The sequence below is a fragment of the Glandiceps talaboti genome, chromosome 6 (assembly GCF_964340395.1).
Source record: "Glandiceps talaboti chromosome 6, keGlaTala1.1, whole genome shotgun sequence".
NCBI classification, from domain to species: Eukaryota; Metazoa; Hemichordata; class Enteropneusta; family Spengelidae; genus Glandiceps; species Glandiceps talaboti.
Window position 1 is genome coordinate 14774426 of NC_135554.1, and position 15285 is coordinate 14789710.

The 15285-nt window shown below is 35.1% G+C and overlaps 2 protein-coding genes across 2 annotated transcripts in view; both read right to left on the bottom strand.

Moving 5' to 3' along the window:
* Nucleotides 1-5161, bottom strand: part of LOC144436884 (rho GTPase-activating protein 100F-like) — a 32797-nt gene extending 27636 nt beyond the window's left edge. The window contains exon 1 of the mRNA XM_078125746.1: nt 3478-5161. Coding sequence (XP_077981872.1) covers nt 3478-5161 — 1684 coding nt within the window. The remainder of the gene's footprint in view (nt 1-3477) is intronic.
* A 2521-nt stretch (nt 5162-7682) lies between these two features.
* On the bottom strand, nt 7683-15078 carry LOC144436626 (BTB/POZ domain-containing protein 19-like). The gene is made up of 6 exons (XM_078125452.1): nt 14940-15078; nt 14335-14554; nt 13305-13487; nt 12619-12750; nt 9757-9882; nt 7683-9302 (listed from the first exon to the last, which is right to left on the bottom strand). Exons 1-6 carry the CDS (start codon nt 15020-15022, stop codon nt 9171-9173), a joined length of 876 nt encoding a protein of 291 aa, XP_077981578.1. The 5' UTR covers nt 15023-15078; the 3' UTR covers nt 7683-9170.
* Nucleotides 15079-15285: the final 207 nt, after the last annotated feature.

The window sequence follows — 15285 nt, forward strand, 5'->3', positions numbered from 1 at the left end:
TATGAATTTTGAATTATGTTACTAGTGCTATAATACTAAAAGTTTTAAATCAAATCTAGCAAACTTATACCTACACGAATGTGACTTTTAGAAATTATGCCTACATAAAGTAGAACACTGTGACTGCCATGTAATAGTACACCTGTTTCATTATACATGTATATAAATATGTTTGACTGTCACAGTCTCTATCGAACCCCAGTCTACACACCATACATATCAATATTAAATATCTGTACTGGTGGCTGAATACTGAAGGTTTTACATGTAATGTAATTAGAACATAACACTTCTATCAATTGCTATCTCTGTACTTTACTCCCTGCTTTACTCTGTCTACCACTTGTGTCAGAATCTTAGATGTGATTAGATTCCAGTCTGCAATGCTGAGGTCACGACATATTATATTTAACGGAATAATTGTATTGACCTTTGACCTATCAGTTCCTGTACATCTGTTCACCCTGCAGGCCTGTTATGGAATGTTGATATTTACATACACTAATATCTTACCATGTGATTTAAATCTTACATTGAAATTAAGATTTTACAATGAATACTTGAAATGAAAGCCTGATGCTGGTCATTAACTTCACTTTTGTATCGATAATTGTCTTCATCAGCTTTCCTATCAATCACAGACCTGGTTGTCTTGGTCTGTATCAGTGTCTTGCCTTGTATGTCTTGTAATTCACTGAACTGGTCCTCCTTGTCATTGACCAACCAAGCCCCCAATGTGTTGACCAACCAAGCCCCCAATGTGTTGACCAACCAAGCCCCCCCCCCCCACCCCGCAATGTCATTGACCAACCAAGCCCCCAATGTTACTGACCAACCAAGCCCCAATGTCATTGACCAACCAAGCCCCCCCCCCCCCCCCCCCCCCATGTTGTTGACTCATCTTACCCTCTTTATACCAAGAAACCAATATAAATACAGATAACAGATTCCTATCTCCTGGACTACAAACCAGTAATTATAACTCTTCTCATTTAGTCATGTTGGTGTTACAGATTGCATGAAATACACCAGGGCACATCATTTTCACCCACCATGTGACTCTGGTCATGGTTGCTATGGATATGGTTGCTATGGATATGTATATATCTCCCAGTTTAAATGACAAATATATGCAAAGAGGATTAACTATTTTGGCCAAAGTAGAAGAAAGAATAAGAACAACACTGAGCTGTTATATTCATAATAAAAATACATTTTAAATGCATTTTATCGATACATTGACTTCTATGTTTGATACACCATAATTTCCAACCTGTGTGTTCTTCCACACTTTACATTGTACTGTTAGCATACTTACTTTCCTTGTAATGTTAACAAACCTGTGGGGAAGGGTGGCATTATAATGTGTTGAAATAAATGTATCAGTGACACCCTATTTAAAACAAAGTACAGGGTACTCTAAGAGTTAAGAGGCCTATAATTGGATGTAGATTAAGAAGACAATGCAGTGTATTCACTGCATTGTTTAGTTGCTAAAACGGACATCAGCTTAGAAGACTACTTGATGTACATACACTATACTCTATCATTACTGGTTACTGGGATATTTCTAATGACATAATTTCACCCTTGAGATACAGACCTTGGATTATTGTGTCAGCCAGCCATGTAACATGATCATATCACCATTTATGCATACTATCTTACATGGCGAATTTCAAAGAAATGCAGTCAGCAGAAATAGAAATATTTGAGATAATTGGCACACACCCATAATTTGAATTCAAGATATACATAAATCAAACTGACATATGTCATAAAATCACACTGTCCTCAATAGTGACATGCAACAGACAATGTGATAAAAAAGATGGCATCTTCAAATAAATGAGTGGGAAATTTCAGCCTGGCATATTTCTCATTTTCTGTCTGGAGAGTTTGCAAGAAAATGTAATATGTAGATATGTCAAACGTGAGACTATCAACAGTTCAAGGTTGGAACAGTCTCACTCTCAATAATAAGAATTTTAAATATGGCTAAATATAGATTCCCAGTTCATTAACATAATATATTCTCTGCACTCAACATCACATTTATTACGACCTGAGCCATGCCCAGTTTTATACTGTTGATATTTCAAATATAAAAAATCTATCCTGACAGAGTTTTATTAATAATTCTGAATTGATTTGTTGAATTCCAACATTATTAGAGTGACTGTGTGTGTGTGTCAGATCCCAGTGCTGACATGTTATTAGCACTGAATAGTAATGTATTGCATTACATGACCTCAATGTCACTATTTCATATCATGCTACAAACACACAAATTAACATTTTGTTTCCTCCACTGTAGTCCAGGCAAATCTCTTGCCATCATGTTGTATCCGGTCATCTATATACACTTATATATAACCTAGCTTCCTTCATACAAATCTATTTATATATTTTGATGTAATTCTATTCACCAAACCGTTTCTCATTTCAAATAAACGTTTTTACATTAACTAGTCTTATGAATCTACTCCATAAATTTCACAAATCTGATGTTGTACGACTGTTTTTAACACAGTCATTTTGATTAATTTTATGGTCCTTTTTTAAAAAAAATTTCATACAGTAGTTCGTTTCAATAATTGCTCTTTAAGAATGGAGTGAAGCCGTGCATGGCTGTAAGTAGAATAGAGGCAGCTGACATGGTGTTCAACAAGCCATGCAAGTAGTTGATGATAAGGCAACAGTGAACAGTAGTCTGTTTGTCTTATTGGGATAAATCCTGTAAATATAAACCTTAATGGGCCATTCAAATTACCAATATACAGTGTTAGATTATCAACAATGTTAGGCGTTAGTAACTTGAGTATAAACTAAAATGTGATAATATAATATACTTGTTTCATTTGTCGCTGATTAATAGATTGTAACAAACTCATTGCTGGCTGCTGACAGAAGGCCTTACATGGTCTCTATGGCAACAACTGACATATTAGAATCACTATGGCCTGTTTTAATGGATTAAAACTGAACCCCCCCCCCACAAAAATGCGACCAGACAACTGTACAGCAAAATGGATGAAGTATTACTATTACAGCTACAGACATACATTGTATTAACTACATCTGACTTACTGAGTGAGTATGACTAACAGACAATCATTTCAATTCTATGTTGTAAGGAGGTCCATATTACCAATTCAGATATTCTGTCAGATTGTGGTTGGAATTGTACAGTTAGTAGTCACTATTCAAGATGGCATCACAAAGTACATAATATGTAAATATGTACAAATTGATTTTATGTTTCACAATACCTATAATATACATATGAATTAATGACCTTGTGATTGTCCCTGTAAAACACTCATCACAATAATTCAATTATTTACAATGAAATGACATGACTTCAGTCATGTACTATATATGCATGGCATCTATAAATTAGGGATAACCATCCCTTACTTGTAATATTTGAAATCATCATCATCTAGTAGTAGTAGTTTAGATATGAACACTTACCTTTATCTCTCGGTGAAAGTAGTTGCTCTTCATAGTGCACGTCACCCTGATTTGACCTTATCTCTGGTAGTCCTGATCCACTCTCAGAATAATCAGTTGCTATGCTAACAGGCCTTGAATCTCCTCCTTTTGACCAATGTAAACGTTGCCATAGATACCGTGCTGGGTTTGCTGATTCACCATCACCCTTACTGCGGGATTTCCTAGTGACGGGGGAAACATCCGATTTGCTCCCCATGTATTTGCGTATTTGCCGTTTTGGTTTTTCTTTTGGTGGTCCTTCTTCAGTCTCTGTTGAGGAATAGGTTTGCGGTGATTTGGGTCTTTCATGTTCCTGTCGACTATGTGAAGGTCTTGTGCTTCCTATAGTTAGTTCAGGCAGAGAATCATCCCATGAATATGATGAAACATTGACACCTTTCCTAATATACCTTGGACTTGTTAATGCATCATAGTGGCCAGATCCATGTAGACCAGTTGGTGATATTGGTGATTTCTGACTCAAGTAAGGACTCAGTTTGGTATACTTTGGGGCATGTTCTTTTGGCCTTGTAGATATGTCATGAGCATCATCATCATCAATAAATTTGGTTTCATTATCAAACAAATCAATTGCTGATTTGGGTCGACAAACTGGGCGTGTTGGTTTTGGTTTTGGTTTCTTGTGTGGGCTTCTCTCGAGTTCTTCGGAACTTATGACAACTTCTGGGGGTACAACAGCAGATCCCCTCCCCTTTGGGCTGCCTTTAATTCTTTCCAATGAATGTCTTCCTAAGTGTCTCAGTGCTGTATCATTGTCTGGGTCCCAACTTTCACGTAAACCACTATCACCCACTTGAGTAATTCTTTCATATGAACTTGACAAGCTCTGAGATTCTCCTCTATCTCGACGCCTGGGTGATGCTAACTTTGGTGAGCGGGGTGATTTACAAATATCTGGCAAGTGATCTTCACTACCATCATCATCATACCTGTAGTATTGGCCCATCGAACTTGGCGCCGTTGATGGTCTGTTAGGCTCACTTGATTTGGAACGCATATATTTATGGGCAGCAGTCTCGCTCTCCCTCCTCTTTTTTTCATCTTCTTTGCCCTCCTGGGATTTATCAACTGGAAATGAATGCCTTTTAATTTTCGCAATTTGTTTTGTTTTCACTGTGATTAAAAGTCGCGACGGTATTTTCATAACATGGCAAACTTCATCAAGATTCATTCGAGTAACATCAACATTATTCACAGACAGTATCTCATCCCCTACTTGAAGTAAGCCATTTTGATCACACACACTACCTAGTGCCAATCTCGATATGAAAATGCCATCTTTCTTTCCAAATCCATCACCCTCGGTTATATAAATACCTAGCGTTTCACCTTGAATTTTGTGAATTTCTACAGTCCTTAGAACGTAGGCTCCTCCCCGAATTTCTCGTTCTTGAATGACGGACGATTTAATTTGTTTGCCATCGACCGTTACCGTGCTAACGGAGCTGCCAGACATACTGTCTGAATCCTCCGCCTTCTCCATGTTCGCAGCAAAATCTTCCGCCGCTTGTATTTGCCTGACGAGATCGCTCGAAATTCCTGCTACCCGTCTTACCTGTAGCACATGATGATCAGATGGTTCTTCACTGTGTTGAGTTTGATCATCATTGCCAGATATATCATCGCTGCTTACACTCTCCATTTCGGTGTATCTAGTACGCTCTTTCAACTGATGATGATGCTGGCCGGCCCCCTACGTTATATTGAAGCCTATGTCCGCAATCGACAAGTCTCCTCGATTTTTCATCAAATTTAGTCGTTCGCAATCACTCCTCTTTTTTCGCTGAAGCAGTTCAAAACATTCTCTGAATGACTGGATAGTCTTATTCTCCAGCGGAAACCCGCCGAGTGCTCAAATCGCTTACATTTGGCAGTAATTTCACAGTGTCTGCTGGCAGCTGCATACATCGATCGATTTGAAATGCTCAGTCGAGGTCAAAGGTCAATTAGGACGATTCCATTTCTGATAGGAGATAGGATATTGAACATGTGAATTTGAAGCACTCTGTCTAGCTTGCGAGCAGGGCGGGGTCGGTCGAAACCAATGTGGCATTGCAAGGGGTGATGAGGTATTCTAATAAATTCACGGACGATGATGATGGGTCGAAATTGATGTGGTTGCCAATCATTGCGTCCATCATCAAAGAAAAGGATATTATGATGTGTAGATTTAATAAGAATGATATAAGTATTGTTTACTTGTTATTGTTATTGAAAGCAGACATGTTTTTATGAAATCGAGGGTGGCTTAGTTTGTGTTGTGTGAGGTACCTAGTTGAGGGTACATAAAGAAGCAGGGTCTTACCTCTTACAGTTTATATCCTTTCACTTTCAAAATAGTTACAAAGAGATACACAGGAAATGACAAATATCTTCAAGACCTTACACATCACAAATGTAAAATTATTACTCACTGTTTTGCTAGCTCCATACAGATCTATAAATATATGAGTTTATGTTGTGTATGTATTGCACAATACCAAGTTGGCCATCCTCTAAAACATACACAAAACATGAAAAGCAAACAACAAGCAGGTGTAAGTATTGTAACAGGTGGTAGGAAATGAAATTAGTTATCTTTGTATACACACTGACCATTTGCCTGTTGCTATGGCCATGTCCTCAGTTGCTAGGCATATTTCTGTTCATTTTTGGAATCCACTTCAAAGATAAAAACACTCGGGATAGGCAACCGTTTGATTGTTGGTAAATGTGTATGCATGGTACTTGTTACCAACTTTTGCAAAATGACTATCCAACACTCTGAACTATGCAAAATACACTGTTTGCCAGTTGCCTTTACTAAGGGTTGGGTCATGGTTGCTAGGCACATTTTAAATTATTTTGAAGTTATTCACTTGATAACTTGACAAAAAATAATAATGTAGTTTGTCTGTTGCTATAGATATGGTCATGCTAGCTACATTTATTTGAAGAAGCAATGATGGTCACCTATTGTAACGGATCAAACTTTGCTTGTAAACTGTAATAAACTATAAAAGCCAAATCAGGTCATGTAACTTGCATTTCAAGTAAACCAGAGTCATGGTTCATTGTATGTTTTCACCATGTAATAAATCAATATCTTGTTTGCAGTCTTGACAGTCCATAGATGATATCACCCAAGTTTCAGTTCAATCAGTTCAGTGCTTCACATCCATATCAAGTACAACCCATAACACCAAAGTAAAGCGTTTTCTGTATTACCACAATCATTTATAGCATCCATATCAAGTACAACCCATAACACCAAAGTACAGCGTTTTCTGTTTGTTACACAATTGTTTATAGCATCCATATCAAGTACAACCCATAACACCAAAGGAAAGCATTTTCTGTTTGTAAAACAATTGTTTATCGCATCCATATCAAGTACAACCCATAACACCAAAGTACAGCGTTTTCTGTTTGTTACACAATTGTTTATAGCATCCATATCAAGTACAACCCATAACACCAAAGGAAAGCATTTTCTGTTTGTAAAACAATTGTTTATCGCATCCATATCAAGTACAACCCATAACACCAAAGGAAAGCATTTTCTCTTTGTAAAACAATTGTTAATAGCATCCATATCATTTGCTAATTGACCACATTAGAAAGGCCACATGCTAGGCTTGTAAATAAACCATTTGAAACAGTAATATACTTTAACACTTGATATCAATGCTATAAACGAGTGTAACACATACAGAAAGTGCTTTATACTTCAGTGTTATTCGTTGTACTATATTTCAGAAATATTAGTATGTGAGTGATATTTCTGGTTTTTTTTAGTTTTTTTATTTTGTAAGTATGAAAACCAAGATTTTTATCTGGTTGTGACTAAAAATCATGGTTGATTCTAATACATAAGACACTATGTAGATTTCACTAGCCGATACAACCTCCTGTCACCAGTCAGGGTAGTCAGGATGCCAACGTGGTTTGAGTGGAGGTGTAAATGGTAACGATACTGTGTAGGACTGGAATATGGTCAGGGCTAATTTCATAACACTTTCATCGTCGTAAACCACAGCCTCTTTTACGGCACCATCCAAACGCACTGCCAAGAGGTTATTTCGCGGTGTTGTGGAAGCAATATCTCTGGTTTGCAAGATTGTACACTTCAAAATAATGTAAAAGTAGATTTCAATGTTCAGTTTATTCATTTCAAAGTTTAATAGTTTACTATATCACAGTATAAAATCATAGACTCTTTATTAGAAAGTATAAATAATAGCATTACATCACTTTATTTACATTATATCATGTATTGTAGGTTCTATTCGTTTCTATATAATGTATATAAAATCCATCAAAATATCGATGGGGTAATAATATGTTTGGTTGGTAGAATTGATTCAATTTCTACATAATGTAGTATTATTAGAACTACTGTTGCCATGGTCTATAATCACAAGTATTATAACGGCTTTGGAAATATCAATTTTCTTGACTAAACTGTTCTTCCTTTGTATATAAAAATAAATTATAGCTACAGACTGGAAAAGTACAATACAGTGAACTATAATGTCAATATTCAAATTACTTATCATAAGTTTCATAGTTTCTTTTTCTGTATAAATTTTGGATAATGAAATGGTAAGTACTGACACTGATGGGTATTGTGTCTTCAAATGGTATGCGTGACTTCATTGATTTCATCCTTGGCATTCTTTTCACTGTGTGTATGAACTCTCCTGAACTCTAAAACTTTTACATTGCATCTGTTTCTAACTGCTTGAATTACTATATAGACTAAAATAAAGTTTGTGTAACTAAGACTAGAGTAGATCCTGTCAGTATTTGTTCAGCTTTGAAGGGGAACACCACTCCAGGCAATATTAACTTTCATAAACTTTTTTGTTCCGGAGATTCATTTAATGATTTTACATCACTTATATTACGTGTGATTGCCAAGAGAAACGAAACTTGTTTCTCACTCATTGCTCAGGTTAGCTGCTTGCCACGAGTACTCAAACAATGTCTTTATTTCCTGAAGTAGAGTTCCCCTTTAATGGTTAAACACTAGTACCACCACTCTGTCCATTGAAATGTCAATATTCACCAAATACCTGAACTGTAAAGATGTCTTGGTATGGTTTGCAACTAAAGCTCTTTGCCAGGTATAATCTAGACACACTGAATGTGGGAACATGGAAAGCTGTATTCTATAAATGGAATACTGTCAGAAATATTTTACACTGCATGCTTGGCATCCACTGGGCAGTTACACTACAAATCAATGACAGTTATCAATCCATATAAATAATAGCTAGTATTTGATGTGATTTGTGGCATCTAAACATGTCCATGTCCTTATTACTACAGGACACTTTCACACTAACTAGACCATAGTTTGCTTTGATGTGATTTATAAACCAGAAATGATATCACATGATATGATCTGATGGTATAGTTTCAAAGAGAAGAAACTCTGGACTCTTCTATACCAGCTGTTTTTGTATCATCAAAGTTTGAAAAATTTCTGTTCAAAGTTTTGAAATTTTCAACAACTTCTATCCATATGAATCCTTTTGCAGCCATTCAAAGATTTCACTAAAAGATTACGTTCATATACTTCAACCATTTTACTCTCTAAACCACTGACTCAGTCACAGTAGTACACCATTCCTCTACTAAAACATTGACTAGTATTATAACAGTTACTAATCGTCCCATGCCACAAGACCTCCATGTGTATCTCTGGGCGCTGTACCCCGCCTTAGCTTTGTCTGTGGATTGCCTGATTCTGGTTGTCTGAGAGCATGGTACTTCCAGGCATAGGATATCATAGAGACCTACAAGAAACAAGACATACTGGTAAAGTAAACCTAAAATTTTGCGATTTTACAGTCTTCAGCTCGTTCTCAAAGACTAATTTTTACTAATTACCAGGCTGGTACATTGTGTTCATGTACAACAACTTCTAGAAGGTGTTTTCCTCACAACTTATTTTTGGGGATTTGTTTACCAGCAAAATAAGCAAAAATATGTCTTCAGCTACAATATCCCGGTTTTCAGTAGAATAATAAACTCATGCACAGATCAAGCCTTAATTTCAATTAATTAATTAATTTAATTAATTAATTTTCAAACTGCATTAACAATTCTAATTACAAGCCTAGGCATGAGAGCTTGAACAGAATGTATAAGCATTGTAAACAGGCTGCAGTGCAAATACTACTACAAATGTAGAATAGATACTGAGTAAGTAATCACAGGTACATTATACATAATATACACCATACTTACAGGTACAAAATGTTCTTTTCTATTATCTTGTTCAATTTTCTTGAGTTCTTCAGCTGATAATACAGGAAGTCTTACATGACTAATAACATTTTCTGCAACTTCAGCTATTTGTTTACCTAACACAACCTACAACCAATCATATAAAATTCCTTAAACATCAAACAGAAAGATCTCCATGTGGAGAAAAAGCAAAGAGAGGGTCTTTTTGTTCTCCATCAAACAAAGTCAATGTGTAAGGGATGGTGTAAGAATAGTGCATATGCTCGCGCTCAGCCTCAGGACATGGAATTCTTTCACTTAAGGGAGGGGGGGGGGGTGTTCCATCTGTTGGGAGGGAGTTGGGGTTTGTGATCATATGTAGGGAAGGGGGGGGATTTATTGACCATATGTGGGGAGGGAGAGGGGATGAGGTTGGGGATCATCTGTTGATCACCCACTGTTACTCAGCTATTTAAAGATGAAGGTGGGTTGACTTTATCACCACTTTGTTTTACATAAAGTTCTTTCAGCTATCATAAAGTGAGTTGAAACAAGCTTAGAGTCAAATTACATACATTTACAGTAACTATATTATATATGTTGAATTGATAATTGTTATCATAGCAGGGTACCACTGTTACATTTTATAATGTACTATCTGAATATACCACTGTTACATTTTATAATGTACTATCTGAATATAGCACTGTTACATTTTATAATGTACTATCTGAATATAGCACTGTTACATTTTATAATGTACTATCTGAATATACCACTGTTACATTTTATAATGTACTATCTGAATATAGCACTGTTACATTTTATAATGTACTATCTGAATATACCACTGTTACATTTTATAATGTACTATCTGAATATAGCACTGTTACATTTTATAATGTACTATCTGAATATAGCACTGTTACATTTTATAATGTACTATCTGAATATAGCACTGTTACATTTTATAATGTACTATCTGAATATACCACTGTTACATTTTATAATGTACTATCTGAATATACCACTGTTACATTTTATAATGTACTATCTGAATATACCACTGTTACATTTTATAATGTACTATCTGAATATACCACTGTTACATTTTATAATGTACTATCTGAATATACCACTGTTACATTTTATAATGTACTATCTGAATATACCACTGTTACATTTTATAATGTACTATCTGAATATAGCACTGTTACATTTTATAATGTACTATTTGAATATACCATTGTTACATTTTATAATATACTATCTGAATATAGCATGTGGTACTGTAATATATCTTTGATGTTTCTATAGCATTGGACATTGACATGATATTGGTAAAAGCATGTCTATAAAGCTATAGACATGATCTTTGTAAAACTCAATGGTCCATGTGTCTATAAAATTAGACATAGACGTAATCTTTGTAAAAACTGAACGTCTTTTGACCTGAGTATCTATTGTGTTCGATATTCATGTGGTCTTTGTCAGCTCGAAGATCTCAATCCATGTCTATTACATTTTGATATAGACCCCAGGATATAAACGTGATATTCACCACTTTGTACAATGTGGGTGGAGTATTATGTGGGTTTGTATAAAGTCTGTGTAGGCACACACTCATTTATCGTGTACACCATAAAATGATCAAAAAACATGTTTTTGGGGGATGAAAAATACCATCAGAGTAATGAATGTGGGAGGCTATATACCTTGTTAATTGAATACTCCAGTATGTTAGTCTTACAAAGGTGATACCCTTTAAAGTCAATTATGTTTATTCTTAGCAAGGATTGACTGTACCCTGCAGTAAACAATTACTTCCACTACTTATTGATGTGTGGGATGTTTTCTCCTTAGCTAAGGTATAGAGGACGACTGTTGTATAGCTTCACTCATAAAGACTTTCTCATCTTATTAAGATGTTGACATTCTACAATTTGTTGATGTGATTATCTGAATCTTAAAAATAGCCAAACGATAAAGGTACTCATAATGAAACATTAATATATATAAAGCGATTCATTTCTGCATTATTAATTTTTCATTTTTGATAGTAGTACTTCATGGGAATTATCATCAAATATGTCATACCTTCCTGTACTCACAAGACTTTTACTAGATTAACATTCAAACTAAGATGATACTTTGAATTCTTCAGTAGATTTTGTCTGTATGTGAACTTTCAAGAACTACTGAACATACCATGACTATATGGATGCAAATACACTCACTGGAGATATGATAGAAATACTGCCACTATTCCTGTCATTTATTATATTCTTTTTGATCTGCATTGCAACATATATAGCAGAGATGATTCATTGTAAATTATTCCAAATAATTGTATTCGGGATAAATTTCATTACGTATGTGTTTGTGTCTGTGCATGTGTATGTGTGTGTGTCTATCTGTGTGTGTATGTGTACATGTACCAGTATGTATGTATGTATGTATATATATACATATATGTGTGTGTTTATGTGTGTGTGTGTGTGTGCGTGTGTGTATATATATATGTATGTATGTATATATGCATGTATGTATGTGTGTGTGTGTGTGTGTGTGTGTGTGTGTGTGTGCGTGTGCGTGCATGTGTGGGTGGGTGTGTATGTGTGTGTGTGCATGTGTGTGTGTGGGTGGGTGGATGTGTGTGTGTGTATGTATGTGTGTGTGTGCATGTGTGTGGGTGGGTGTGTGTATGTGCGTGTGTGGGTGGGTGGGTGGATGTGTGTGTGTGTGTGTGTGTGTGTGTGTGTGTGTGTGTGTGTGTGTGTGTGTGTATGTGTGTAGGTGTATTGATATGATTTAATATTATAGGATAAGTTAAACAAAAGATATTATTTAAATATTTTTTGACTGGTGTACACTAATACTTACAGAATTGACTGTTGCCCATTCTCTAACACATGCCAATATATCCAATTCATCTAGTGATAAACTATCACTTTCCAACACAACTGACATGGCTTCCTCAGACATTTCGTGGAAACCTTTAGTCTTGAAAACCGTCTGCATGGAAATCATTACAGAAAATTATTATACAATTTGACAGACAGTATTGTTACAGTAGGAGTTTGGAGTCTGACTCATTGACAAAAGTTATAAAGACAGATTTTCAATCAATCAATCAATCAATCAATCAATCAATCAATCAATCAATCAATCAAACAATCAAACAATCAATGATGATACAAATATACTAAAACATTTTCAACATTACTGTCTCATTCATTATCTGTGGCTACATGTTTACGCCCTCTAGTGGCCAGTAATAGAACCTTATCGATTTCATAAATTGTGTACTATGGCCAAAAATAATATAAACACAGTTGCACAGGAACAAAGGGTGAATTTGAAGGTGAAAATTTTGACATTCACTTGAAATACACTTGGATGACCATTTTGACAGAGTTTTACTACATTGATGAAATTATTAGAAATGAAATACCTATGTTAATAATATCATGATACTTGCAATGATGCTTGAAAATTGCAAGAGGGCATATTGTTCCTGTTACATTATATACTGAGAACACTGCTATATTCAATTCTCTATGTCATACCTTTGTATTATTTTCTGTAAATTCTAGGCACGTTTCCCTGAGTTCATCTTGACCATAGGTAACAGCTGCTTGCATAGCTTCACATGCATTGTTTACTGCTAGGGTATCAATCAAGTACTCTACACACAATCTACGTAAATCATCTAAACCATACTCTATAGATGATGCTAATACTTCTATAGCCTGAAATATACAAACAACACAATCTAAGGTCAAGGGTCAAAGGTTACACAACTCACTGTAGAACTGCAAAAACCTTTCAAAAGTTATACAAATCACTAGAACTGCGAACAACGTCAATGATTGGTTCATTTCAATCTGAGGTCAGGGTCAAAGGTTATACAAATTAATGTAGAACTGCAAACAACTTCACTGATTGGTTCATTTCAATTTAAGGTCAGGGTGTATGACTCACTGTACTGTAGAACTAGTTTACTTCAAAATACATTATCAAGTCTCTATTTTTTTAAAGCCTGCTTTGTGCACAAATAAATCTTCTAATCTATTCTTTTACTCAACCATACAGAATTATGAAATGACAAGATTTCAGTGTACTGCACTGATACTACAGCTGTCAAATTTAATATTGTAAACATTATGAAATGTCATTATCACTTAATACTAGTATTGATATTGACTACAAATTATAAATATGTCAATTTCATATATTATGTCAGTTGTAAACTATGCATACATTCTTAACAAGTGTAATTTATGAATTCCATGGTAACGGATTTCGTATAACTTTGTTGAAATTAGTAAAGCCAATAAGTACCCTTAATTTCATTATACATATGTCAATAGTAACATGTTAACTAGTTTGAAAGGTCAAAATATCACTATTTCTTCCTGACTGACATTTACTTGGAATACACTTGGAAAGTGACGACTGTTGTGACAGAATATTACTATAAGTATAATATATTATCAAGGTACATTATAATTGTGACGATGCTTAAAAAATTGTGACCAATAACAAATTTGTTATAATTTTTTAAATGATAATAATTACTATGGAGTGTATACTTACTATTTTGCCATTTAATGTGACACAATTTGTATAGAGAAATTCTAAGACTGCTAAAAATATATCAGGGTCTACGTCAGACAGTACAAATGGTACAGTGGAATCCTCCCCCGATGCTGCTTGGTCAGAAAACATTGCTCTGAACACTTCACATCTTGTGGACAGAATACATCGATGAGCAAAAACAGTTCGTCTTGATCCTCCAACAATAAATTTGACATCACTGTAGGAGAAAATGTAATGAAAAATAATTAACAACAATTCTAGCATTTTCTCATGTCATCCCTCGAAAAAAGAATGAAGATTATTATCACAGTTGTAAACGATAGGTGGCGCTGTTCAAAATGTGAGTTCGTTCGGCTAGGCTATCTAATAATAATATACGCTATCGAAGAACGGCTACAGTTCTGTTTTCTCTTCCAAATTGACTTTGATAATTAGTATGCAGTCAATATGTACTAATTCATAAGTTTTATCGAGTGCAGGAATACTCAATTAAGATGAACACGATCTAAAATGAAAGATAGAAAGTCGTGAAAGTTCAACGAGAACCGATCCGATAGATGTCGATTTGAACGTGTTTCGAAGAATGTGGGGGGTTTTCTTACCTCATTTCCTTTTGATTAATCAATTTTCTCATCTCCTTGGCGAACAGAGTTATGTCACCCTTCATGAACTGTTCATTAGCCATGATTGGGTGTCTCTGTATCAAACCTCACAATATTAAACTAACGGTCACAGTTAAATCTTGCAGACGAAGTCAAATACACTAGCAACAACTCCACTGGTAAATTGATGGTAGTTACCGCTGTTCCGTGTTCTAACTTTACCCCCGGATGGTTTTTCGCGATTGAATATATAAATATTTCTTTATAGTAGATTATTAGGGACTTTAAAATCACACAATCTCTTGTTTAAATTATACAATTTGATTATGAAATTTCATTTTGCACA